Source organism: Octopus sinensis, linkage group LG1, assembly GCF_006345805.1.
Source record: "Octopus sinensis linkage group LG1, ASM634580v1, whole genome shotgun sequence".
In the NCBI taxonomy this organism is placed as follows: domain Eukaryota; kingdom Metazoa; phylum Mollusca; class Cephalopoda; order Octopoda; family Octopodidae; genus Octopus; species Octopus sinensis.
In genome coordinates, this window is record NC_042997.1 from 40,122,685 (window position 1) to 40,149,172 (window position 26,488).

The 26,488-nt window shown below is 35.9% G+C and overlaps 1 protein-coding gene across 3 annotated transcripts in view; it reads left to right on the forward strand.

Annotated features, from left to right (window-relative positions):
• Nucleotides 1-26,488, forward strand: part of LOC115212402 (FAD-dependent oxidoreductase domain-containing protein 2) — a 173,473-nt gene that overhangs the window by 117,504 nt on the left and 29,481 nt on the right. For all 3 annotated transcript variants that reach the window (XR_004997707.1, XM_029781299.2, XM_029781308.2), the window contains exons 4-7: nt 12,156-12,286; nt 13,406-13,526; nt 15,877-16,092; nt 23,102-23,268. Coding sequence is in view for 2 of the 3 variants with exons in the window: in XM_029781299.2 (XP_029637159.1) it covers nt 12,156-12,286; nt 13,406-13,526; nt 15,877-16,092; nt 23,102-23,268 (635 nt within the window). In the remaining variant the exon portion in view is untranslated. The remainder of the gene's footprint in view (nt 1-12,155; nt 12,287-13,405; nt 13,527-15,876; nt 16,093-23,101; nt 23,269-26,488) is intronic.

Here is a 26,488-nt window from a genome sequence, read left to right on the forward strand (position 1 = left end):
TTTTCAGTTTCTTTTTTGATCATTCCAAGTGCTCCTACAATCACTGGTATTGTAATCGTCTTGAGATACCACATTTTTTCGATTTCAATTTATATTTTCTGAGCTTATTATTATTATTATTATTATTATTATTATTATTATTATTATTATTATTATTATTATTATTAATTCTAAGGTGGCGAGCTGGGAGAATCGTTAGCACGCTAGACGAAATGCTTAGCAGTATTTCGCCCGTCGTTACACTCTGAGTTCAAATTCCGCCGAGGACGACTTTGCCTTTCATCCTTTCGGGGTCGATAAAATAAGTACCATTTGAACACTGGGGTCGATGTAATCGACTCATCCCCCATCTCCCCCAAACTGCCCTGGTGGAAAAAATTTGAAATAATAAATATTATTATTATTGTTGAGTGAAAGAGCTGCGCATGCCATCTAATTGACACTGGAGTAGAATATACGAAGCCCAGTATACCCATCATGACTACCCATCAGATAAGGGAACACCAGGCATATGCATCACAACTATATGCGCGCGCCATGGTGATCTCATATCAAGATAAACAGCGCATGACCTTGCAGGTGGGGCCCAGTTAGAATTTTCTTCGGGTTGAGTAGCCTTTTTGAGTTGATAAAATAAAGTACCAGTTACGTATCAATGTACTCGACTAGCCCCTTCCCCAAAATTTCAGGTCTTGTGCCTATCGTTAAAAGGATTATTATTATTATTATTATTATTATTATTATTATTATTATTATTATTATTATTATTGTTGTTATCATTATTATGTTACTACAGTTTTATGCAATTTTACTGCACCACCAGATGTACCTCGTATTCCTGAATTTGGGGAAGAATTGTATTTTGGAGAGGTACCTTTGTTTAATTGTAGGATTTGATTTGTTTCTGGCGATATTTGACTGATGTCTTGTACAGATTTGGTGCATGGTGTGAATTGTTGGTGAAATGATGTCAAATATCAATTGTTCAAGACTGTGTTAAGTTAGTTCAATGAGTATTGAACGGGTAAAGTATGAATTGTGTTATATCATTTATGGGTGATTCCATAGAGTGTATGTTGCGTGAGTTGTATTGTGATTTTTGGGTGGGGGTTATAATGTTACTGTACAACAGGGTATGTTTTATTTGCAGAAAGTGTACTGTTTGATTTGTGCTAATGAAGTGAAATCGACTTGTGTACAATGTGGTCCCTGTCTAGCAACACCACATTGTGAGCTCAAACTATTGTTCGCATGTTTTCGATAATATTTTTTATCATACCTAGTGCTCTTATTATTATACCTATAGTATTCCAAGATCCTTGTGTTGCGATTCTTTGCTACAAGATATGAGTAAAAAGAAAGGAGAGTCGCCGCCAGAAATATTGGTACTAACGTTGATTCTTGGATTGGCGTGAAATATGAGGGCTTACAGAAATTGCAGGACTATCACAGCGTTCTGATGGTGTAAGGCAAAATATCTAGTTACTATACATGCGAAAGTAAAGTGTATGTGAGGGCATTCTCTTTAGGGGTGGGTGGAAAAGCAGAATATGAGCTGGGTGGCAACATACATTTACTGGTCACCGAAGCTACTTTTCCCGCTGTTTTCAGAGCATTCATGCTATACTTGATAGCAGATCTGTGATTAGCCAGAGTAGAAACAAAGAAGATGGGATCATCTCAAACTCAAAATTACCATCACCAAGATCTGATGGGGTAGAGTTTCTCTTCTTCCAATACAGGGCTAACAAGAGGAGCCAAGCAAGAGTTCCACTCCGCGGGGAGTGCAGATTTAGTGCAGATTTAGTGCAGAAGAGGGTGGGAAAACATCGGGGTGACAACAAAAATTGAAAAGGCATCACAACAAGAATAGACCCAGTCTGGAAACAAGTAGCCTATTGGAAATCCCCCACAGAAGGGTGAATATCCACATTCTGATCCTGCGCTTTGTGGTTCTTCACATAATAATGGGAACCTGATATAGATGCCACATTAACTGAAAACTACTTCTGCAACAAACACGCAAACCAATACCAGAACACTGAAAATTAGTGTTGACGGGGTAGGACAATCAATGATTGAAGGACAACCTTCAAAAGAAAAAAGAAAAAAAAGCAATATAAACAGTAACACAAACGACGTTCACGCGTACAAATAGTACCCCAGATTCTTTTTGAGAGTAAACAGGATCATAGGAAACATTAATCGCTTGAGGAAACAGAAGAAAACGGCTGGTCTTGTTGATCTATGTTCATCTTGGACTGATCAGACTGTCAGCACTTTTGTGCCAATAGTGTTTATCCCGAACTGGCAGTTCGGGACAAAGATCTGGTGTATTAAAGAGAACATGGAGCTCTTCACAGAAACCAAAGTAATAGAGAAAATATACAAAGTCCATTTTTAAAGCAATTACAACGAAAATTAGAAGCTAATTAAGAAATACATATATTTCTTACCCTAAGACCAACGTTGAAGAATCCGATACGATTATGCTGATAGTAATTACAATCCTAATATTGTGTTTGTTATCAAGTTTCATACAGCTAATTCACAAAATTTAAAAAATTTAAAAATTTATCGATCTGACCGCCCCAAGTGGAAAACAAGTAACTGATAAATATTTCTTTCTTATACTAAAATAAACTGGAACCTTGCAGCAAACTATGCGTAGATTAATAAAAGCATTTACATGAAAATAGGACTAGGAAAATAGGCGCAGGAGTGGCTGTGTGGTAAGTAGCTTGCTAACCAACCACGTGGTTCCGTGTTCAGTCCCACTGCGTGGCATCTTGGGCAAGTGTCTTCTGCTATAGCCCCGGGCCGACCAATGCCTTGTGAGTGGATTTGGTAGACAGAAACTGAAAGAAGCCTGTCGTATATATGTATATATATATGTATGTGTGTGCGTGTTTGTGTGTCTGTGTTTGTCCCACTAGCATTGCTTGACAACCGATGCTGGTGTGTTTACGTCCCCGTCACTTAGCGGTTCGGCAAAAAAGACCGATAGAATAAGTACTAGGCTTACAAAGAATAAGTCCCGGGGTCGATTTGCTCGACTAAAGGCGGTGCTCCAGCATGGCCGCAGTCAACTGACTGAAACAAGTAAAAGAGTAAAAGAGAGAGAGACGAATGTGCCAACTAAACCATTAAAAGTGTAAATTTCATGAAAACAATGAAAACCTTTATACCACAAGATCAAAATCTGTATTACTATATACATGACAGATATTAAAATAATTGAATGGAAAAAAATGCACTTAAGAACTAGCGAACTAGACAAGCACGAATCAAAGAAAAGGTTACGAAAGAATATCACAAACACTTCACATTAATATTTACAGATCACCTCACTGTTAACAAGATAGCAGTTATTAAAAGGCGCTCCAGCATAGTTATAGTATACTTAAAAAGGAAGTGAATTAGCACGAATAGTAAGAAAAAGTACGTTAATGTTAAAAGTTAGAATAAACCACCCAAAATCGAATGAAATATATTGACCAAAACCACAATAATTATTATGATTACAAAAATATCTTACGGAAAATAATTATCTACAAAAAAAAATGAAAAATGAAAAATCATTAACAACAATCTTTTTCAATGTTTTTCAAGATTAACATGTACAAAACAGGTAGGATTGACATAAAATTTGTGGTGGTGGGGTTCCATTGTGTAACCTCCACCAACCGCATTGCCCGACTGGTAGAGAGCTGTGAGCACTTGTCGACACTGCAGGTGCCAAGCACCCTTTCTCGGTCAATGCTTGATTCAGGACTGTAGCTCCGTCAATTAGACGAGCTGCGGGAAATCCTGGTAAACGGCGCGCGGCGACTCGGGATACGTTGGAGATGTCACAGCCTCAGCGCATGTCTGCGCATCATTAACCATAGGATGCCCAGTTTACCTTTCAGCAGAACACGCCCCTTTCACATAAGGCGGAAGAGCAAGAGTTCAAGCTTGAACAGCCACGATGCAGAGTAAGGGACGATGGTCAGGTGGTGATTGATGACAGAAGCGATGTACGCATTTGCCATCTCCTCTCTGCTCATTTCTGAGTAATACTAGCCACCTTGCTCGTTGTCTCCTCCAGTTCTTATCTGAAGGTCCAGAGCAAACCAGACCACCAGCAACGTAACCGGTCCTTCCGTCCAGCGCCGTCGGACGGCATGGACCTGATTCTCCAGGTAGCCAGCTGCAGGACCACCAACTTCATTTGGTTAATCTTTACTCCTGTATCCGCTTCGTTCTCCTTTAGAATAGTGCCTGTCACCTCGATTTCCGAGATGTCCGACACTATTACGCTGACGAACCTTTCGCATCCTACTTCACATGACCGCTGAAGATGAGGCCGCAACCGGCCTCCGCGAGGACGGCCTCCAAGTATTGGTGGCCAACCCTTTCAAAAGCTTTTGATTGATCTAAACTGATCAGGGTCTCCCCATGCCAAGTTCTTTACCTACCCTCTCTATGATGTAACGCATATGGTGTAATTTGTTGTGGATAGATCTGTTCGGGATAACGCATGTCTACACATCACCGACCAGTTTATCGACGACAAGCGCCAGCCTCCTGGCTAATACCTTGGCCCAAATCTTGTAATCTGCGTTCAGTAGAATTACGGGTCTAAAATGATTTATTTGGTCCCACTTGTTCGGGTCATTTCTCAGCTGCACCACCATTCCAGCACTGAGAATTCCCCCGTTCTGCTGCCAGCTGTTGTAGATATTAGTCAAGAAATCACTGAACAGATAAGGGTTGATGACCAGCCCTGGAGACTTCTTCTTTGTGCAGTTTGTCATCGCGTCCTGTATGTCTTCGGCTGTTATCAGCATCTCGCAGAACTCCGCACCCTTGGCCAAAGGGCGTGGTATGTGCTGACGCAGGAGGTAAACTCCACCACCTGTTACCGAATCACCGCGCGCTCCTTACAGCTTGGCAAAGTGCTGCTAAATCTCCGCACACATCCGCTTAGAATCGTGCACTATGCGCCTGTCTCGGCCCGTCAAAGACCGAATTGTGGCAGTGTTGTCACGCTGCGCCTCCACCGCCACCCGAGCCCATCGAACTGATTTCATTTTCTCGTGTCTTAGCACACGCGTTCTAGCTCTGACAACGCAACCTTCATGCTTGGCATGAAGGACTTGACCAAGGGCCAATCTCGCTATGCCACTTCTAAGCACATCTTGCTAACCAGGTCGCCCTCTATTCTAGATTCCTCTACTGTAATTCTTTACTAAACCTGGACATCTCCCCTCTAATAGCTCTTTTCATTAGCACATTCGGGAAATCCAGTCGGTACTTGTCAGCCAGTTGGAAGCGACTGTGCAGGTTTGTGAAGCTTTTACACCCCACTCTCGTATCGGCTAGCCTCACCCTGTCCAGGTGTGCGTCCAAGATAGCGTTCCAGTCGCCAACTAGCACTAAAGAGCGAGATGTCTCAAGGAAAACTCCCAAACATCTGATGAAATCTGGTTGCCCCGCTTCAGTCGGGGCATACACAGCGACTGGTCTAAAAACATCACATTCTCTACAGCTGAACAGTGTTCGTGGTCGTATTGTTATCGCTATTGGTTGATGTCCGTGGTATTGTCACTTTTATTGAAGTAAACCAATTTCATGTTGATGTTGTTGCTGCTGATCCTGTTAATGGCAGAGAGGTCCATTGAATTTTGAACTGGTGTGTGCTCACCACCCCTTCCATTTGAGGGGTGAAGGTGGTGGACACTGACGTATATTGTAAATCACTATCAGAGCTTCTGATGATTTCCTTTTCCATGTCACTGGGCAGGGAGGACGTCTCGATTGGTTTTTAAACTTTGTTTTCCGGAACAAAATGAATATTTTTCATTCTGAATTCGAGCCCCTAAAGGGACACAGACAAACAGGGCAACCACCTTATGCAATGCTGGTAGCTTCAACAAGCGTTTTGTAACAAAATTATACAATTAACAACTTTTGGAGACTCAAACAGATAAAGTTACGACAGGTTAAAGAAGCTAACACAATACAGTACCGGGAAGAGTTCGCACATTCCCAACTGCTGCACACACCCCAGAAACTCAGAGGTGTAGCAGGTGATGCAGTAGAAATTTGCCTCAATCTACCAAATATCAAATAGTTATAATAATAATAATAATAATAATAATAATAATAATAATAATAATAATAAGAAGAAGAAGAAGAAGAAGAAGAAGAAGAATCCGTTCTTCTATAAGTACAAGGCTTGAAATTTGTAGTGAGGGAATTAGTCAATTACATTTACCCAATACTTGACTGGTACTAATTTTATCGACCCCGAAAGGATTAAAGCAAAGTCGACCTCGGCGACATTTAGACTCAGGATGTTAATAATAATAATAATAATAATAATAATAATAATAATAATAATAATAATAATAGTAGTAGTAATATCAAATTTTGGCACAAGGCCAGCAAGTTCGGAGGATGGGGTAAGTCGACCCTGCTGTTCAATTAGTACTTATTTTATCGACTCCTAAAGCATGAAAGGCAAATTCGACCTCGGCGGAATTTGAACTCATAACGTAAAGACGGACGACATGCCGCGAAACATTTCGCTTGGTTGTAGTAGTAGTAGTAGTGATTGGTGATTTTTTTTTAATGCTTTTTGTATTCCTTGCTTTCACTGTACTATCGAACAAAACTCTGTGTGCATTAGATCTATGCAATGTTGTTTTTCATTTTCTATTTTCTATAGTATTTATAAAGCTCGACCTAATAAGCGTGAAGTGTCAAGTAGTGTGTTTTTTTTTTTAATTTATTTAACAACAGTTTTGGGGCTTTTCTTGCCATTGCTTTTGCATGGCATTCTGTAGCCACATTTTAAACTCAGGTTTTAGCTATTTTTGCGATTTCTTTTCTTGTATCTTTCTCCTTGCAGCTGTCATTTCGCTTTGTTTTGTATTTGTTGGCTTCCTAGAAAAAGAAATAGTATTTTCCTTACTTGATTAATTTTCTAGTATTTTCTATTAGATATTTTCATCGTCCTCCTGTGAATATCATATTTCTATGTACATGGGGAATATACCTGTTCGTATTCGTGGTAGATATATTTTAACGTCAGATTCTGGAATGTGTATCTAATTGCAGGCATTAATTTTCTTCTAGTCTTTCAATTTCATTTAGAGTCCAATTAAGAATATTACAACTGTAACTAAGTCGGCGAGCTGGCAGAGTCATTAACACTCCGGACGAAATGCTTAGCGGTATTTCGTCTGCCGTTACGTTCTGAGTTCAAATTCCGCCGAGGTCGACTTAGCCTTTCATTCTTTCGGGGTCGATTAAATAAGTACCAGTTACACACTGGACTCGATATAATCGACTTAATCCGTTTGTCTGTCCTTGTTTGTCCTCCCTGTGTTTAGCACATTGTGGGTAGTAAAGAAATAGGTATTTCGTCTGCCGTTACGTTCTGAGTTCAAATTCTACCGAGGTCGACTTTGCCTTTCATCCTTTCGGGGTCGATAAATTAAGTACCAGTTACGCACTGGGGTCGATGTAATCGACTTAATCCGTTTGTCTGTCCTTTTTTGTCCCCTCTATGTTTAGCCCCTTGTGGGCAATAAAGAAATAAGAAACTTTAGCACGCCGTGCAAATTGTTTAGCGGCATTTCGTCTCTCTTTATGTTCTGAGTTTAAATTCCGCTGAGGTCGACTTTGCCTTTCATCCTTTCGAGGTCGATAAAATAAGTACCAGCTAAACACTGGGGTTCATATAATCGACTAACTCCCTGCCTCAAAATTGCTGGCCTTGGGCCAAATCTTGAAACTAATATTTATGGCGGCGAGTTGGAAGCTTTATTAGCACGCCGGACAAACTACGTAGCGGCATTTCGTCTGTCTTAATGTTCTGAGTTCAAATTCGGTCGAGGCCAACTTTGTCTTTCACCATTGTGGGGTCGATAAAATAAGTAGCGGTTGAGCAAAGAGGTTGATGTGATCGACTTTCTCCATTCCCTTAAAATTGCTGGCCGTTTTTATTCTTTAATTTGTTTGATCATATGACTGCAGCCATGCTGGAGCACAGCCTTAAAAGGGTTTAGTCGAAGAAATCAACCCAGGACTTATTCTTTGTAAGCTTAGTACTTATTCTATCGGTGTCTTTTGCCGAACCGCTAAGTTACGGGGACGTAAACACACCAATATCGGTTGTCAAGTGATTGGGTGGCGGGGTCAAACACAGACATACATACACGTAAAAATATATATATGCATATATTAAAGTAGTGTATTTGGGATAAATATCCCTGTAAGATGTTTAAATATTCTCAGTGTGACTATATATGCATATATCCATATATATGTGTGTGTGTGTGTGTGTGTGTTTGTGTATATATATGTGTGTGTGTGTGTATGTATATATATATATATTATATATATATATATAGAGAGAGAGAGAGAGAGAGAGAGAGAGAGAGAGAGAGAGAACGAGAAAGAGAGCTATATATGTACGGTGGGCTTCTTTCAGTTTCTGTCAACCAAATCCACTCACTTAGGTCGGCCCGAGGCTACAGCAGAAGACACTCGTTGAAGGTGCCACGCAGTGGGACTGAATCCGGAACCAGATGGTTGGGAAGCGAGCTTCGTACCATACAGCCACGTCTGGCCCTGTGCAAATTGCTATTATTTGTTTTTCAACAGTTTTTATGCGTGTTTCTATTGTACAACACGGTGCACGACCAGGTTTCCGAAATGCGGGAAGCCTTGTTTTCTTTTATGTAGATTTGTGGTGTTTGTATACTACGATAGTTTTGCTTTGTTCTCGATACTTCTTTACTTGTTACTGGTGTTAGTTTGATATTTCATCTGTTTTGGTAGAGAACGTTCCATGTGAGTCAATGTTATTATTCTGGACGAAGATTGAGTTACATGTCTAATGTGCAAGTTGTGTTAGTTGTTTTAGTGTCGGGTAGTGATTGTCTAGTGTTTTGTTCTGTGGGTTGTGCTCTTGTCGTTAATTAATCCCCATGACTACCCTGACAGAACTGACCTATCTTCAGCAGCATTCCAGCCATACCGTCCCGTCTTTTTTTTATTTATTTTAGGCAAAAATGTACGTCGAACTACAATATCCAGTGTATCCTTTTTTTAAGCCATAATGGTATGATCTGAGGGAGATTTGGTTGCTATTTTCAAAGGGTTCTGCGACCTCATCGAGGCTCATCTGTTGGTTCATGTTTGTTGTGTGTTGTTAAATTCATGGGTAATTGTGTAAAGGATGAGTATCAAATGGTATTGTCATAATATCCTGTGTTGATTATAGGAGAGTCATTTTGTTGTGTTATTTTATTTGGGTTGTTGTGTTGAATATGTGCTGTGCAGATCGTCTTATACTGTTTAGCGGTAATTCCTAGAGTATGAGTTGTGTAAGTTTTGGTTTTGTTATGTTATCGGGTGATCATTTTTGTGTGTAAAGAGTGTACTGTACTGTGTGAATTACTACTGACTTGGAGATGTGTGTAGAATGTGGACTTCGCGTAGCAGGGCAGAGTATACATTATCATTTATCTATCTATCTATCTATCTATCTATCTATCTATCTATCTATCTATACTCTCCTACTTTCTCTTTCTCACACACACATGCAAATATATATGTACAAGAACTATTCTAGGACCCTACATATATATATATATATATATATATATATATATACGAGCAAGACGCCCTCCGTCCAATGGACGGTGCTGAGTTGTCAAACATTTAAACCAAATTTTCTCAAAAAAACTTGTGCGACCGTTCCATTTTGTGGCATTATTTCAAGCCAGCCGGCTTTTTTTGCCGAAACTACACGTGCATTTTTCTCGCGTACGCGTAGTATCGATCGCAACAGCTGATGTACTTGCGCGTACAAATGCACGTTCCAACGGCTTTATCGATCGCATTCTCACCTGGAATCGATTTTTGTAATTTTTTCAAGACTTATACACGTCCTGATATCAAATTTGAGCGGAATCGGATGGAGGATGCCCGAGATCCTAGAAGATACACACACAGACAGACAGAACGATTTTATATATATATATATATATGGTCCTAGAATAGTTCTTGTACATATATATTTGTATGTGTGTGTGGTGTTTGTGCGTGTAAGAAAGAGTAAGTACGTGAGTAAGATAGATAGATAGATAGATATTGTTCTTGCCTTCGGAACGCAGAGGAGATGAAACAGGGACAACAGAAGAAGGGGATTATTTTTTATGTTACATGTCTCGTTTCCCTGTTTGTTTTTTCGTTATTCGAAAAAAAGTTCTTTTCTATGCTTTTGTTTTTTGATGTTTTCGTTTCTCATTGAGTTCAACTTTTTTTTTATGTCCTGTACCCATATATGCATGTATATATACATATATATGTAGGTATGTACATATATGTATATATATGTATACACACACACATATATATATATACACACATATATATATACATATATATATATATATATATATATATATATATATATATATATATATATATATATATATATATATATGCGCGCGTGTGTGTTGGTAGGTTGATAGATAGGTATGCATGTATGTAGGCAGCTAGAAAGATAGATAGATTGATGGATAGATGTGTATGCATCTTTACATGTAGGTGTATATACGTATAGTGCATTACGCTGTTGGTATATACATATGGAACTACATTTCCGGAGAATTCTTTCCTAATTAAAGTTATACGGTTTAATTTAAGGGAAATTTGGCTGCTATATCTAGCGTGTCGAGCATGCACAGAGGCCACCCACCGTTGATTCGACGCAAACGTTAATCATGCCGTGTAGTTCAAGAGTAATTATAACTGAAAAAATATCAAATGTCTCAGTCTCGTCCTTTGAATATCACGAACTATATTGTTCAATATCGTCTTTACTTAAGAATGTGATTTCAAAAAGTTTCGGCTCCTATTTTCATTAGTTTGAATAATAACTGAACTGTGTAGGTTACCAACACTTGACATGTCTGGTAGTAAAAGTGTCTACTGTTAAAAAGAATGTTTACAATAATTACAACGTGTCTATTCAATTATTTATATAAATATATAGATTTCAGATTAATTTAAAATTCGATAAAAAGAAGCATTCAATTTATTGTATTTTGGAATGAGTTTTTTTCTCATTATTTACCAATTATTTAACGGTTATCAGTTGCTACATTAATAAAGTAATTTTATATTAAGGACATAAAATATTTTATCACAAATTATGGGTCTATTAGATAGCAGCCAAAGTAACTCGTTTAAGAGGGCATTAGACTGAAATTCTAAAAGTCTCTTATTCATTCTCGAATTCTTCCATGATGAGAAGATTGTTCGTTTTTTAAATCATTACTAATTGAAATTTCTATTGTTCGATTCCTTTGTTAACGGAAAATAATAGAAGAGATATTCTTTTTAGTCTCTTACATGCTTATCCCCGCATATCAAGCATTATAACATGTATAAAATATTTTGTTGTATTGTAATGTTTATATCTGCACACACACACAAACACATATAATATATACATATATGTGATTATATAGTATATTTGTGTGTGTGTGTGTGTGTGAGTGTGGGTGGGTGTGTCCAGTGAGCTGCCATAATCGACCGCTAGCGACTAAAGCTTTTTTTATTCTCTCTCTGTTAATTTTCTCGTGTTCTTTTCTGTTGAAGAGCGTAGGCTCGAAACGTAAAAGACTTTCTCACTTTCCCAAGCGTTAAACTAATATACCTGTTTGTTGTTTATACACCTGTCTTCGTCTTTTGTTTTTTGTAAATTCCAACTATAATTATAATATATATATATATATATATATATATATATATATATATATATAATATATATATATATATATATTATATATATATATATAATACATATAATTATAATATATTTATATGTATATATATGTGTGTATATATATATATATATATGCACGTATATATATATATATATATGTATATACATGTATATATATATATGTATATATGTATATACATGTATATATATATATATGTATATATATATATGTATGTATATATATGTATATACATGTATATATATATGTATATATATACTGTATATATATATATGTATGTATATATATATATATATATATATATATATATATATATATATATATACATATATATATATACAGATGGTTGATTGTTGCAACTGGCTTGTGGAAACCTAACATCCCCAAATTCGATGGAATTGAACTCACACAAGGATATGAATCTATTTCAATTAATGCAGACGATTTTGAAGGAAAATCAGTTCTTATACTTGGTAAGCTATTAATATTTTTCTTTCTATTTTACTGGATAGGCACACACACAAACTCAATCACACAGTGACACACACAAACTCAATCACACAGTAACACACACATACACACACACACACATATTCTTTTTCTTTCTTCTTATTCTTTTTACTTGTTTCAGTCATTTGACTGTGGCCATGCTAGAGCACCGCCTTTAGTCGAGCAAATCGACCCCGAGACTTATTCTTTGTAAGCCCAGTACTTATTCTATCGGTCACTTTTGCCGAACCGCTAAGTTACGGGGACGTAAACACACCACCATCGGTTGTCAAGTGATGTTGGGGGGGGACAAACACAGACACACAAACATATACACACACATACATACATATATATATATATATATATATTATATATATATATATATATATACGACGGGCTTCTTTCAGTTTCCGTTTACCAAATCCACTCACAAGGCTTTGGTCGGCCCGAGGCTATAGTAGAAGACACTTGCCCAATGTGCCATGTGGTTGGTAAGCAAGCTACTTACCACACAGCCACTATATAATATAAAGTTTCTTTGTTTATTGTATAGCCAGTAGTCAGAAGTGCTCAGATAAAAGATCCGAGACTCAGTTATTAAAAAAAATGTTAAGGAGAATTTCAGATAGGTTTATGATCCACCTCTGCCTGTTTGCCTCCTGTTTTCTCCTAGGAAATTTGCCTGAATTATTGGAACAAGTACATATTTTTAGGCCTGTGTCTTTCTAAGGACCAGCATCTCATTTGTAATTTGAGTGTAACTGAATTACGTAGACTGAAACAAATAATCAGTGTTCTTCCAATTATTGATGTTATTTTCTCTAAAGATAAAATTTTGAATAATTAACGTCTGTATCAGCAAATTAGTTCCTAATTTAAAATGTCTTAAATGGAAATTATTATTTTTATACATCTCATAATCATCCTTTCTCTGTCAATCTGTCTATCTCTACTATAATTCCTTTTTGTTATCTTAGACTTATTAGAATAAACCTATAAGCATACGAACTGAATAAAATATGAGTAAATATCTAGAAAGATCTTGTTTGTTGAACATTGATATGTTACTCACAAAATATTTATTTTTTCTATTTTGAAAGGTCGTGGTAACTCAGCTTTTGAAACTGCTAATGCAATTTATGGTGCAACTAATGTAGTACATATGATTGCCAGGAGCAGGGTTAGACTAGCATGGGCCACTCATTATGTTGGAGATCTTCGGTAAGCTTATCCTCTTCGAGGAAACTCTTTTGTGTTACCTTTCTGTTCAATATTTAAATGCTTCAGTAAGGCGTCATGCTGGCGGAATCGTTAGCACGCCGAGCAAAATACTTAGCGGTATTTTGTCTGCCGTTACTTTCTGAGTTCAAATTCCGCCGAGGTCGACTTTACCTTTCATCCTTTCGGGGTCGATAAATTAAGTACCAGTTACGCACTGGGGTCGATGTAATCGACTTAATCCCTTTGTCCGTCCTTGTTTGTCCACTCTATGTTTAGCCCCTTGTGGGTAGTAAAGAAATAGGCATTTCGTCCGTCTTTACGTTGTGAGTTCAAATTCCGCCGAGGTCGACTTTGCCTTTCATTCTTTCCAGCTCGATACAAAAAATTGTCAGCTGAAAACTAGGCTCAATGTAATCAGTTCCCCCGCTCCCAATCTTGCTGGCCTTGTGCCAAAATTTGAAATCAATATTTAAATGCCTCTCTTATTTAACAGTTGCATAGAAATGAACGTGATTTACTTTCCAAAATTTGCTTCGGGCTTTGAAATATTCCTTATTGTTTTCAGAAATGATTTTAAAACATTTTGAGGGTTGTTGTGGGGTGAAACTTGGCAAGCTATTTTCGATTCATACTTGATGCAAGTCCACTTCGCTTATGCAGCTAATCGACACACAAAATCCTTTACTATACAGCATTTTTGTGTCTTGTTTAAAGACTAAATAAAAATCTTACAGTTTACAATTATTACTTCTTCCTCTTTACCATACGGCCAGAATGCAAATTCTACATACTTGTGCTTTAGGTTGATGTTTCAATCATACATTATACCAATCTACGTTTACATACGTCAAAACTCATCACGAAAGAGAGAATAAAAAAAACTAGAAGGGAAGTAAAGAAACGTTCAAATATATTTTGACTAAAGGACGAATTGAATCTCAAAGTGACTAACGGTAGCCCATATCAACTACAAAATATTCCGCGATGTTCGAAGGTTTCATCGTTTATTTAATTATTTTCAATAATATCGTAGCACATATAAACTGTTAGTATGAAACGTCAATACTAAAGCAGCAAGTATTGCTAAGATACGCTAATTGTAATTAACTATAAAAGAAAGAATACTTTTAATGATCTTTAAAACTTGCTAAGTAGTAAAAAGTTTATTCGTCAAAAGAGTAGCTAAATGTTATCAGACTCTTTATTCTAGCTTTCTTTAGAACTGAATATAAAATAAGATTATGGAAAGCAATGATGAAGCACGTTCGGTTACCTACTTTATAATTATCTGCAAAAGAATTCAGAATAACTGCTATGCCAAAGTGTTATATGTTAAAAATAGATTGCTCATCGAGCTATTGCCAAATTTTTATATTTGATATCCTCCTTACGCTGTCAGGTGGATGAACACTCCCTGATGACTTATTTGTCGAATGTCAGTCAATCCGGGAGATTGTTTACTCATGACAATTGAAAGGTTGACAGAGTATATGGTCAAAGTATTCATTTGCAGCTTGGACAGTGTTTAGCAGAATAGGAGGATTAACCACTTGGTCTAGAATGTATGCATCAGTCTTGCAGGCCTGGAGCCACAGCACATAGCGTCACCGCTACAACTAGAATCTGCTTACTTTATGCCATTTCATAGTGCTTGATAGCCATGTCACGCAGTTCTACGAAGACTAGTGATCTTGGCCGCATTGCTGTATTGCAGCCCATATCCAACCTAAGGTGGATATGGGCTTCAACACAACAATCTGTCGCTCTGACATCCACAGTAGATGTAAGACACCCTAAAAGACTACGATCATATATGATCCATGCAGAATTTGCATAAGGATATAACTAAATGCCATAACATACTTTATTCAGTGGGCTACCGATTTTGCCACTCATTACGTGCTCCTATCAAGCACTGAAGCAAGTACTGTGTATTAAATGCGTTGGATACTCTAATAATTCAAATAAATATAGGTCAAGCCTTAAATATGAGATTAACATATCGATCCTACAACTTTAACATTATTCCTTATTCAGTTGTAACAGAAATATAAATATTCAAGAGCTGAAATGTTAATCCTCATTTATGTCTTCAATTTTACCCAACAACAGTAATTTGGTCCAACAACTATTTACATATGTTGATCCTTTATGCATTTATTAGATTTATACCTTTATTAGATAAATAGGTTTAGTAAAACGCATTTTTTAGATCAATTATTAAATTAGTTTAATCATTAGACAAATGTACTTCACCTTTGTTCATGAAATTTTTATTTACAGAAGCGTTTGAACAATTTCCTTTTAAATTTCCTTTTTTTTTTGTTTGGTTTCTGGTTTCGTTATACAGTGCTGTGAACAATGGAGTGCTTGATACATATCAGCTCAAGTCCTTGGATGGCATTGCAGAAGCTTTCCTTTCTGACGAAACTAAGCTGATGTCAAAGAATGGAAAATACCAGTTGGTTACAGACGACGAATTTTTTGATAATTTTGCGTTTCGGGAATCCTATGATGTTATTATAAGATGTTTAGGATTCACTTTTGATGATGAACTATTTTACAAGTAAGCATTATCTATTTATTAAAGCCTGAACGTTTTCCTCAAAAGTGTATATTTAACTTTATTTTAACTGTGGGTTATGCTAAAACAAACTGCAAATAAAAATTTCTACCAAGAAACAAAATTTGGATATTTATAACTTATACCTTCAAGACCTGTCTTGATACAATATAGTGTGCTGTGAACCTGAGTTACATTGTTTAAAATTATTCTAACTATAAGGCTAGCATTTTTGTTTGAATATCAAAGTAAGGCAATATAAAATAATGTAAACTTAGATTAAATGAAATAAGAAAAAGTCAAACATGTCATGTATTATAACATTTATTTGTTCGGATTAATGTTCTTATCTTGGTTGTTATTCTCACCGCATTTCGACTGTTGTGGCTTCTGACTTTCTTTTGGTGCTTTATCATTATCGGTAACGTTCTCGGAATTTCAAATATAACATCTGAACCTTTTCAAAGTTTATTCTCATGTTGTTTTTGTCTGGGTGGCTCAAGACAAACTAAAATCGGATCCTTCGTTTAGGAAATGTATCAGTATGCTCATAAAAATGTTGATGCCCTGTGTACAAACATTATACTTCCAAATCAGGTGTGACCTATATTAGCAAGAAGGAGACTTAGCTATGGATTTGCCATTATCCCCAGCAATGACAAATATATACACGGAATACTTTAAGATTGTATGACACTACTTAAACCTGAAATATGGCTGAGATACCTATCAGGCCCCTTCATATTCTGAAATCACCTGTAGGGTAGGGGAATAAAGGATTCCAAAATGTTACTGAATACATCAAGTATCCGAGGGCGGAAGGTTAAAGCAACCGAAAAATTTTATGACTATAGTAACCACAATGCGAACATCAGTCTGTATAAATCAATATACAGCAACAATAAAACTCCATCTCAAAAACATATTCACAGAGAGAGAGAGAGAGAGAGAGAGAGAGAGAGAGAGAGAGAGAGAGAGAGAGATTATAGCAACAAAAGATAATTTTAAAATAAGATAAAGCAATACAAGATAATGAGATATTTATTTTTAAGAAACTAAGTAGCGTAAGAAATACAGCTGACTTGTATGTAATGCGGGGAAACACTTCAACTGAAGAATGTTTTACTATCTTTCGTTGCTAATCTCAAATCTTATCAGTGATATGGAAGAGTTAATGAAGAACCATTGTTAGTATGTCTACCCAACAAATTACAGCATTCACACTAAGTTGCCAGTGGTGACCCACTGAGTTACTGGGTAATACGAAAATCAGTATCAAATCTTGCCGTTTGCCTGTATTATTATTTTCAACATGAATTACCTAGACAATGGTTTGTTATCTTCAGTCATTGCTTCCTATGAAAGAAAATTATAGTTGTCGTGCTTCTTCAAAAGACATTGTCAATATAAGCAAAATGAACTTCTGAGCTATGCACTTAACTCTTTTTACGACATGAATACAGTAGATAGATTATTTGAATACGTGTGCATTTTTAGATGTATGAGTGCATAAATTATTCATTATATTCTGAAAATATATTTTGGTAAGTAAATATACTGACAAGATATCAAGTTTAAAGTGATCGATGATTCAGAAATTGACAACATATTCCTTGGAGTAATTTACCACATTTTTTTTTATTGATCATTGTAATCTGATAGCCGTTTATTAACAAAAAGTCTTAGCACATTATTGGAACAGAATCAATGACGTTGTGAATGGATGGCTCAAGATGCGTATTTTAAATTTCATTTTTATCATTACAGGCATTTTCTCTCCTGAAACTTCAGAATTCATAAACTATTAAAAGTACTTGCTTATGTGTATACAAAGTTTGCTTTTATATGAATATAATATCAAGTTAATATATTATTAACTTATTGGGTGGAGCTGGCAGAATCATTAGCACGCCGGACAAAATGCTTAGCGGCATTTCGTCCGTCTTTACGTTCTTAGTTTACATTCCGCCGTGGTTGACTTTGCCTTTCATCCTTTCGGGTTCGATAAAATAAGTTCCATTTGAACACTGGGGTCGGTGTGATCGACTAAACCCCTTTCCCTAATTGCAGGCCTTGTGCCAATATTTGAAACGTCTATTTTTCTATGCTACCTTCTTCAATGACTTAAACCTCATTTACAATGAGCTATGGGATCTAAGATTTTTTTATGTTAATCCTTTCCCAATAGTGACTATTCATAAAACCAATTACTAATTCCGGTTTTTATTGTGTTAGGTGGTTGAGAGATAAAAAAAACTATCCCCTCGGATAGGACATTAGATAATTAATTGTATGTAGCTACTCTTTCTAAAAGAATTGAATTTTATGCAGCAAGCCAACGTAACACATTCTGCAATTACCTAAAAATAAAGTATAGCTGCTGGAGTAGGATTAGGGTCTAGTAATTATTTTTCCAGTTTAATCTATAATCAATGCTGGTAAATTTAAAGATCCTAGATGTAATCGGACAGGGAAAGATCGCCAAGGCATACAACACATCCAGCTTACGTCTTCACCACCTAACGAGCACCATCTCTCTTTCTAATGTATAAACTCATGCGCGTGAGTATGTTTGCATGTGTGTTTGTGTGCGTATACACACACACACACATATATATATATATATAATCTTCGCATGTGTGCGTATACATATATATATATATTTCTTGGAATATATATATATATATATTCCAAGAAAGTTAGAGGTTGTGAATCTAACCAACTAAGGGATAATATCTATCCAATATACTGCTGGTAGAATACCCCAAAATATATAAATTGACATAATATGATGTCTAAAAGTTGAGAAACCACCTATTGATCCCCTCCATTTTCTTATTGCTCTCTCTCTCTCTCTCTCTATATATATATATATATATATATATATATGTGTGTGTGTGTGTGTGTGTGTGTGTGTGTGTGTGTGTGTGTGTGTGCGTGTGTGTGTGTGTGTGCGTGTGTGAGTGTATACACACACATATACGTGTACATACAGGCACATTCATACACATGATAGCTTATATCCAGGTGCGGATATTTGTGTCTATATATGTGTATTTATATTTGTACACGCACACGCGCGCGCCCACACACGTACACATAAACTGGCGCTCCGGCGGTACGACGACAGGAATTTCAGTCGATCCAATCAACGGAACAGACTGCTCGTGAAATTAACATAAAAGTGGCTGAGCACTCCACAGACACGTACTTTGCACTTTGTTTTTTTTTAAACATGTGATATAAATTTGCTGTCGTCAATCTACATTACATAACGTCTGCACCGTGGAAAATAAACAAATATAGATACTGCTTTTTAGTCACCTCGTAATAAAACGATTACCTTGACCATGTTTCAGAACTTGTTGACCGTACCACCCTTCAGAGAATAAATATCCGTCTCTCTTTATTACTATGAAGTGAACTTTTATTAGGAATCGCTATTTAAATCAGACACAAACCCGAATGTAGTCGTAATGGCTGACATCGTGACTAAATGATAAATAATCAAAACTTCGTCAGCGTGTAATAGATAAATATGTTGCTAGCTTACAGTTTATAAAGCTAACGCTGTTGACTGCAATAAAAAAATAAATACACCTAAAAAGTGACCAACGAAACATGTCAGAATGCTATCCTTAATTTTGCATATTCACAGAGAACGAACATATTTATTTACTCTTGTATAGGTTAATACAGCATAATTGCTATAAACTGTAAGCTACGTTATCTATATGTGTGTGCGTATGTGCAAGTGTATATATATGTATGTATGCATATAATGTATACACACATATTGTATGTATGTGTGTATATATATATATATATATATATATATATATATATATATATATATATATATATATATATATATGTATATATATATATATAAAGTTAATCCAAACAAGAAAGCACAAAAAACACAACAACGCGAGGACGTGGAACAAATATAGTATTATTGGACGCTCAGGAAAGAAGGAAAGAAGGAGGGTTAAACGTTTCGAGCGGAGCTCTTCGTCGGAAACATAGGAGAAGGAAAGATCCAGAGAAGGAAAGATCCAGAGAAGGGAAGACAGAGGGAAAAAATCGCCAACGGTACACTCGAGGTCACATTTTGGAAGCATAATACACACACACACACACATATATATATATATATATATGTGTGTGTGTGTGTGTGTGTGTGTGTGTGTGTGTATTATGCTTGTATAGTTGTATACCTATGTGTATATATGCACACACACACACATATGATGTACGCTTATATTTCATCGTATATATTTATGTATATATCAATAAGTATATATTGAGCTATATAGAAATGAACATGCCACTTTTGTTGTCACAATAGTATTCACAACTATCTGTGAATAAAGAAAAAATATTTTCTTGTAGTAGAACTAATTCTTTCTTTTGTGGCTTTTTTCTTTATTGAAGATATTTACGCGCTTACAATATCACTTGATTCGGTCATTTGGTTGCGCTCATACGAGGATAGCTCATTGAAGACTCATACGTGCCATGTCGATCACAGTACTTACTTTTTCGTTAAGTCTGGCACTTGAGCGATTTATATTTATCCCAGACACTGTTTTTTTATCAAGTGTTGACAAGTTTAAAATTAGACGTAGACAGACACATAAAAGCACTTCCACACTGACACATTTATACACACATTCAGTCACACACACACACACACACACATATGTATACACACATCCACACAGACACAACAGGTTTCTGAATAGCTACCAATTCTAATCACCACACGTTCGTCGGTCCAAGTTTATAGTAGTAAATGTTTACTATGCAATGACACTAAACTGGGTTTCACCTGGATGTGAAGCAAACTTCATCACACAGCCATACCTTCGCGTTGCAGAATATTCTGTATCTACTTAAATTCTATTCAAGGCACGTTGGTAACTCCAGGGGGATCACTAGCAACACCGCCCCTACCATCATTATCATCATCATGTTTACGTTCGATATTTTCAATGCTTGATTAAATTGGATGTGTTTTCAGCACATACTCTCACCATATGCAGTGTTATTTTGTCATATTTGTGAAGCTGAGTCTCTTGAAATCAGCCATCACTGTTTATTCTGCACGATCTTTCCATCACATCTTCATTTATTGCATGTCCGCACCAGTGGGGTAATCTTTCTTACTCAGTCTTTTTCAAGCCAGTCTTTTTCAAAGGCCTTCTCCAGCTCGACGAATGTTAGGAACAGTGACTTGCTCTTAGTTAGGAGCCTGTCCTATAGTTGTCTCACCAAGAAGACGTCGGTGGTGGCATCTTCAAGCTGCATTAAATTTAAGTTAATTATCTTCACTTGTTCTATAATTGCTTCTGTTATTTCTCACAACAATCCATAAATTTAAGCACCAATATTAATTATATTTTGAACATCAATATTAATTATATAAAAATTGAATATGGTATGAGTGATTAACTCAATTTTCACAACAGAAATAATCTTTGGAAAAGAGAGGGATGAAGTTATTTAGCAATTTAAACATAATATGCTCAAAGAATTTTGATAAAATGTTTTAAAAGTTACAAGATCAAAGATAAGAGAAAATAAGCTGACAAAGGCTGAACCATCAATTCTGTTATAATGATATTGGCTTTAAACTGATGCTAACAATGAGTGGGCGGAACACCGGAAAGAATCCCATTTTATACAATTTTCCTAAATCACAGGATATGCATCCTTGTAAATGGACTTAGATGTAGATATCAGATAAAAGTTTAGATTAATATTGAAAATATCGATAGAAATGTTGTGTGATGTTGAAAGCATTTAACAGAAGGTTGAAGCAAGAAGATATTATTGGATAGCTGACGGACGATTTTAGAATGCCTGTTACTATGGTGAGTAAGGAGATAAGGGACGATAGCTATGACATTTGAAGAGGCCTCGAGACTAGTGAAGCTAAAATGTTTAGAGTTCTTGAATATTAGTTTGTCTATGCATGCAGGAAAAACACGCGCGGTGTGTCAATTCCAGAAGTCTGCAATTCTGAAGAGAAAGGAATAGGGTAAAAGTGCGGTGTTGGAAAGACGTAAAACAGGTAGAGTAACGAGTGGAGAAGCAAAGGGTGAGTTTAGTCATTTTGTGAGGAGAGGGTGTGCTTAATAGCTACTTCAAGAGTGCTGAGTTGGTCATTATTGCGATAGAAGAGGCAAAGGGAAGGAACAAGCCGTCTCGGTCGAAGGAACTTTCGGATTCGCTCTCAGATGTTTTTATGTGTAGCACACGTATATATGTGTAATAATGCGACTTCTGAACTCTTTAGAAGTTCAGCAGGGGTTTAGAGTTGAAGAAGAATCCGAAATTTTATGATGAAGTTTTGGCAATCTATGAGCTTGCCATGACATATCAAAGGTTGTTATTGTTAATTTCTTTCATCAGATGAAACAGAGAGAAGTGGGGGACTTAAATTTAAGAGCTATTTCGGCTAATAAAACTATAACAGAAGTTAATGAAGGATCAGAACTTAGTCTTTATCCAACAAAATACAGAATTTCTTATACATTATGTATTGTAAAATTATATAATATGTAAGAAAATATGAAGGTTATCTTTTTTTTAATTTATCATTTTCATGTATAAATAAAACCTTAATATTAATTTGTATATTGTGGTTAGTATTAGAGACCAAATAGTAAGTTTCCAGTAACATGTGTTTATTGCACAATTTTGATTCGTTGTTGAAAGCATCTTTTCAGTTGCACTGCTAATATCCAATGGTAGAGCAACGATTCCTCACTTTCCCTTTCCTTTCTTCTGAAATTTTAGGTCTTTATGCTTAGAGAAAATAAGTAATCATTTGTGTACTGATAAATTAATCGATTAAGATACAGCTACATTAGCTACTGTTTTTGCCAATCAAGCTGTGTCACTCCCAAAGGTAACTAATTAGCACAAACTTGTGTTATGCTCCGTTTTATGTTGGTAAAAGAAAGTACTTACGTTTCTTCTTTATATTACTTCCCTTCTCTAGTACCACTCAACCGAGGCGTGGCACAGGTAAACTCAGGAAATTTCCAGAAATTTCACCTGTTTATGAGTCCACGAATATTCCTGGAATGTATTTTACCGGTACAATAACTCATTCTTTGGATTTCCGCATGAGTGCTGGCGGGTTCATTCATGGTTTCCGTTACACTGGTGAGTTGAATAATTTCTTTTATCGATGAATTTTAGACTCATTTATTCTACTCAAATATTTGACAATATATTGGCAGACAAATGTCACATGTCTTCATTATCTGCTTGAATTTAATGTAATCAGCAGTATTTATCGTAAGGAGATTAGACTTACTGAAGTTTTGACATGCAAAAACAATACAAAACAAACAAAAGATTTTCCCCGGGGATTCCCGGAGGTTTCATGCAATTCCAAGAATATTAATAACAAAGCAATGAAGTGAAAGAATCTTTTTCAAGAATAGCATAGAAATTGATACATTTATGTATTTGTTTTGCAAAATTCCTCATGTGAAATCGTGTTATTTTTGCCGAATAGCAACGCACAATATATATTCGTTCTTCACTCCAGCTTTTTTTATTATTCTTATTTTAGTTTTCTTTATCTGAGATATTTCTTCACACATCCTGTGACCGCTTCAGGGACTCTCCATCTCACGTGTCTCTTCCTGTCTTGTTTAGTCCAGTCTGTCTTTGCGACAAAATGGACTAAACGCTGAGGAGGTCACAGGATGTGTAAGGAAAGATTTCAGACAAAGGACACTAAAATAGGAATAATAATAATGCTGAACTGAAGAACGAATATATATGGCGTGTTGTTATTTGGTAAAAAAAGAAATGAAATTGACCATCCCGAAATAGAAGAACGTAGAAATTGAAAATTATACTTAGTCTTTCCATAATGCTGATCATTTGATAAATATAGCCTGTTTGTTGTCGTATGATCAAAGCAATTATTTTTTTTCATGACATCTTCATCGTGTGGTAGTTAGATGTATTTACTTCAAAGTAGACCCATTTGGGGTATATTTCTATTGTTGTGACACATGTAAAAACTGACCTCAACTCCTCAAACTAAAACATTTTTCGTCTGTATTACAATGCTAGCATTTTGGTATTTAGTGTTTCCTTATCCCTAGTGATTATTTATGGATTAATAAAAATATAAATGCACCCTTTTAAAGCCTAGCCAGGTTCATGGGCTCGGTTTCCCGGTTTCAATGGCGTATGTGTTCCCCAACTGGACGGAAAGCCAGTCCATCGCAGCGTTACTCATTTTTACCAGAACACAACGCGTCGCTCGATCCAGGAATCGAAACCACAATCTTACGATCATGATGCTGACACCCTAACCACTAAGCCATGCGCCTCCACTATCTATGGATTGGGTTCACTTAAATATATTGGCCATGTGCCCAAAGTTATGTCAGCGAGATGGTATGAATTATCGGTCTCTTAGTTAACCACCTTCGACCTATGTACATATGATTAATCTTTTTGAAAATATAGAAGTTGTATCGGTTAGACTTTTGATTAAAAAACTGAAAGTAATGAGCAAGACAATTGCATTAAAAAACAACTAACTCTTTAACAAATACTGTTTACCTATACATACGAGTTTAAATAAAAGAGAGTAAAGAATGACTTCACGTTTCTAACGTGGGAGGTTGGCATTTGAGAGGATTCCAGCTTTAAAACAAAAACAAAAGAAAAAGCACAATGCAAATATAAATTGTTTAATTTGCAGATACATGCAATTAATGCTCAAATGGAAAGCCATTTAAGAGATAAATTAGAATTGCCATTCCTACTCATTTTGAAATTCTTTTTTTGTGTGTGTGATGATAATGATGACGACGACGACGACGACAACGACGATGATGATAATGATGATGATGATGACGATTGTTATTATCTGCATAAAATGTGTAGGAGTAGACTGTTGGAAAAGCATAATGCTATATTTTGCCTTCAGATTTACAGATTTAAAAAGAAAATACTTTTGTTTAGGATATAGTTAGAGTCTGTCTTTTAAAAATGGCAGATTTTATTTTTATAGTGTTGAAATATATTATATTGGTAGTTGTCTAGGGTAAAAGGAAAGTCGGATCTTTTCGGTTTGAACGGCAGTTTTTTCTAGCGGTGTCATAAGGAATTGTCACCCATAATTATGACCTTAGAATCGATCTATTGCATTTCAATCTCTTTTAGGGTTAGGGTTAGGGGTGGGGGAAGGGTACCTTTTTTGCTTCACAAATGTAAATAAACCCAATCTGTTTCTTAAACGAGGGACATATTCATACGGCACAGAATGTTTGTTTTTTTACCTCAATAGACGTAATTGATTGGTTGAAATTGCAGAAATTGAAGAAGAAAAACAACAAATATCGTACAAACTATAGAATTTTCTCAATAAAGCCAAGAGAAAAAGATGTTTTACAAACACATTCTACCAGTATGCGAAGTTTAAAATTTTTTAGTTACCTAGAAATTATGTTAAAAACTGCCGTTCAAACCGAAAAGATCCGGAAAGTCTGTAGAGAACTCCGACTGTTATTGATATAATATTTATCATTCTCCTCTACATTTGTAAGATTTCTAACCTAAGTTCAAGGGACATGTAACTTATACATTTCATCGGTTTATCAATTGGTTTTCGTTTTCCTCAGCAAAGACAGTTATATAAAACATGTTTTATAACTAAGTTCGTTTACATAATCATAATAATAATAATAATAATGATAATAATAATAATGATAATAATAATAATAGTAATAATCCTTTCTACTATAAGCACAAGGCCTGACATTTTTGGGGAGTCGACCCAGTGTTTCACTGGTACTTAATTTATCGACCCCAAAAGGATGAAAGGTAAAGTCGACCTTGACAGAATTTGAACTCAGAACGTAAAGATAGACGAGATGCCGCTAAGCATTTTGCCCGGCATGCTAACGATTCTGCCAGCTCGCCGCCTGAATAACAACAACAATAATAATAATAATAATAATAATAATAATAATAATATTATTATTATTATTATTATTATTATTATTAATACTTCAGACAGAGATACTTTGGGGTTTCATAGTCCAATGTGATGTTGGAATCGTATATCGGAAACCTGATAATGTGCTGGTAGGCACAGGAGAACAATGGTGTCTGATTATAGATATCTCGTGTCTTGAAGACAGCAGAATCGTCGAAAAGAATAAAAAAAAAAAACCAAGTGACGAGATATGAATTTCTGATGAGAGAAACCAAAAAGCAATGGCCAATGAAGAGGTTGTGCACTGTGCCAATAATTGTTGGTGCCTTAGATACAGTCTTCAAAAAATTGAAATGTGGTTCGAAAAGATGGGAATAAAAATGAGAGTAGAGTACAACCGGAAAACAGTATTAC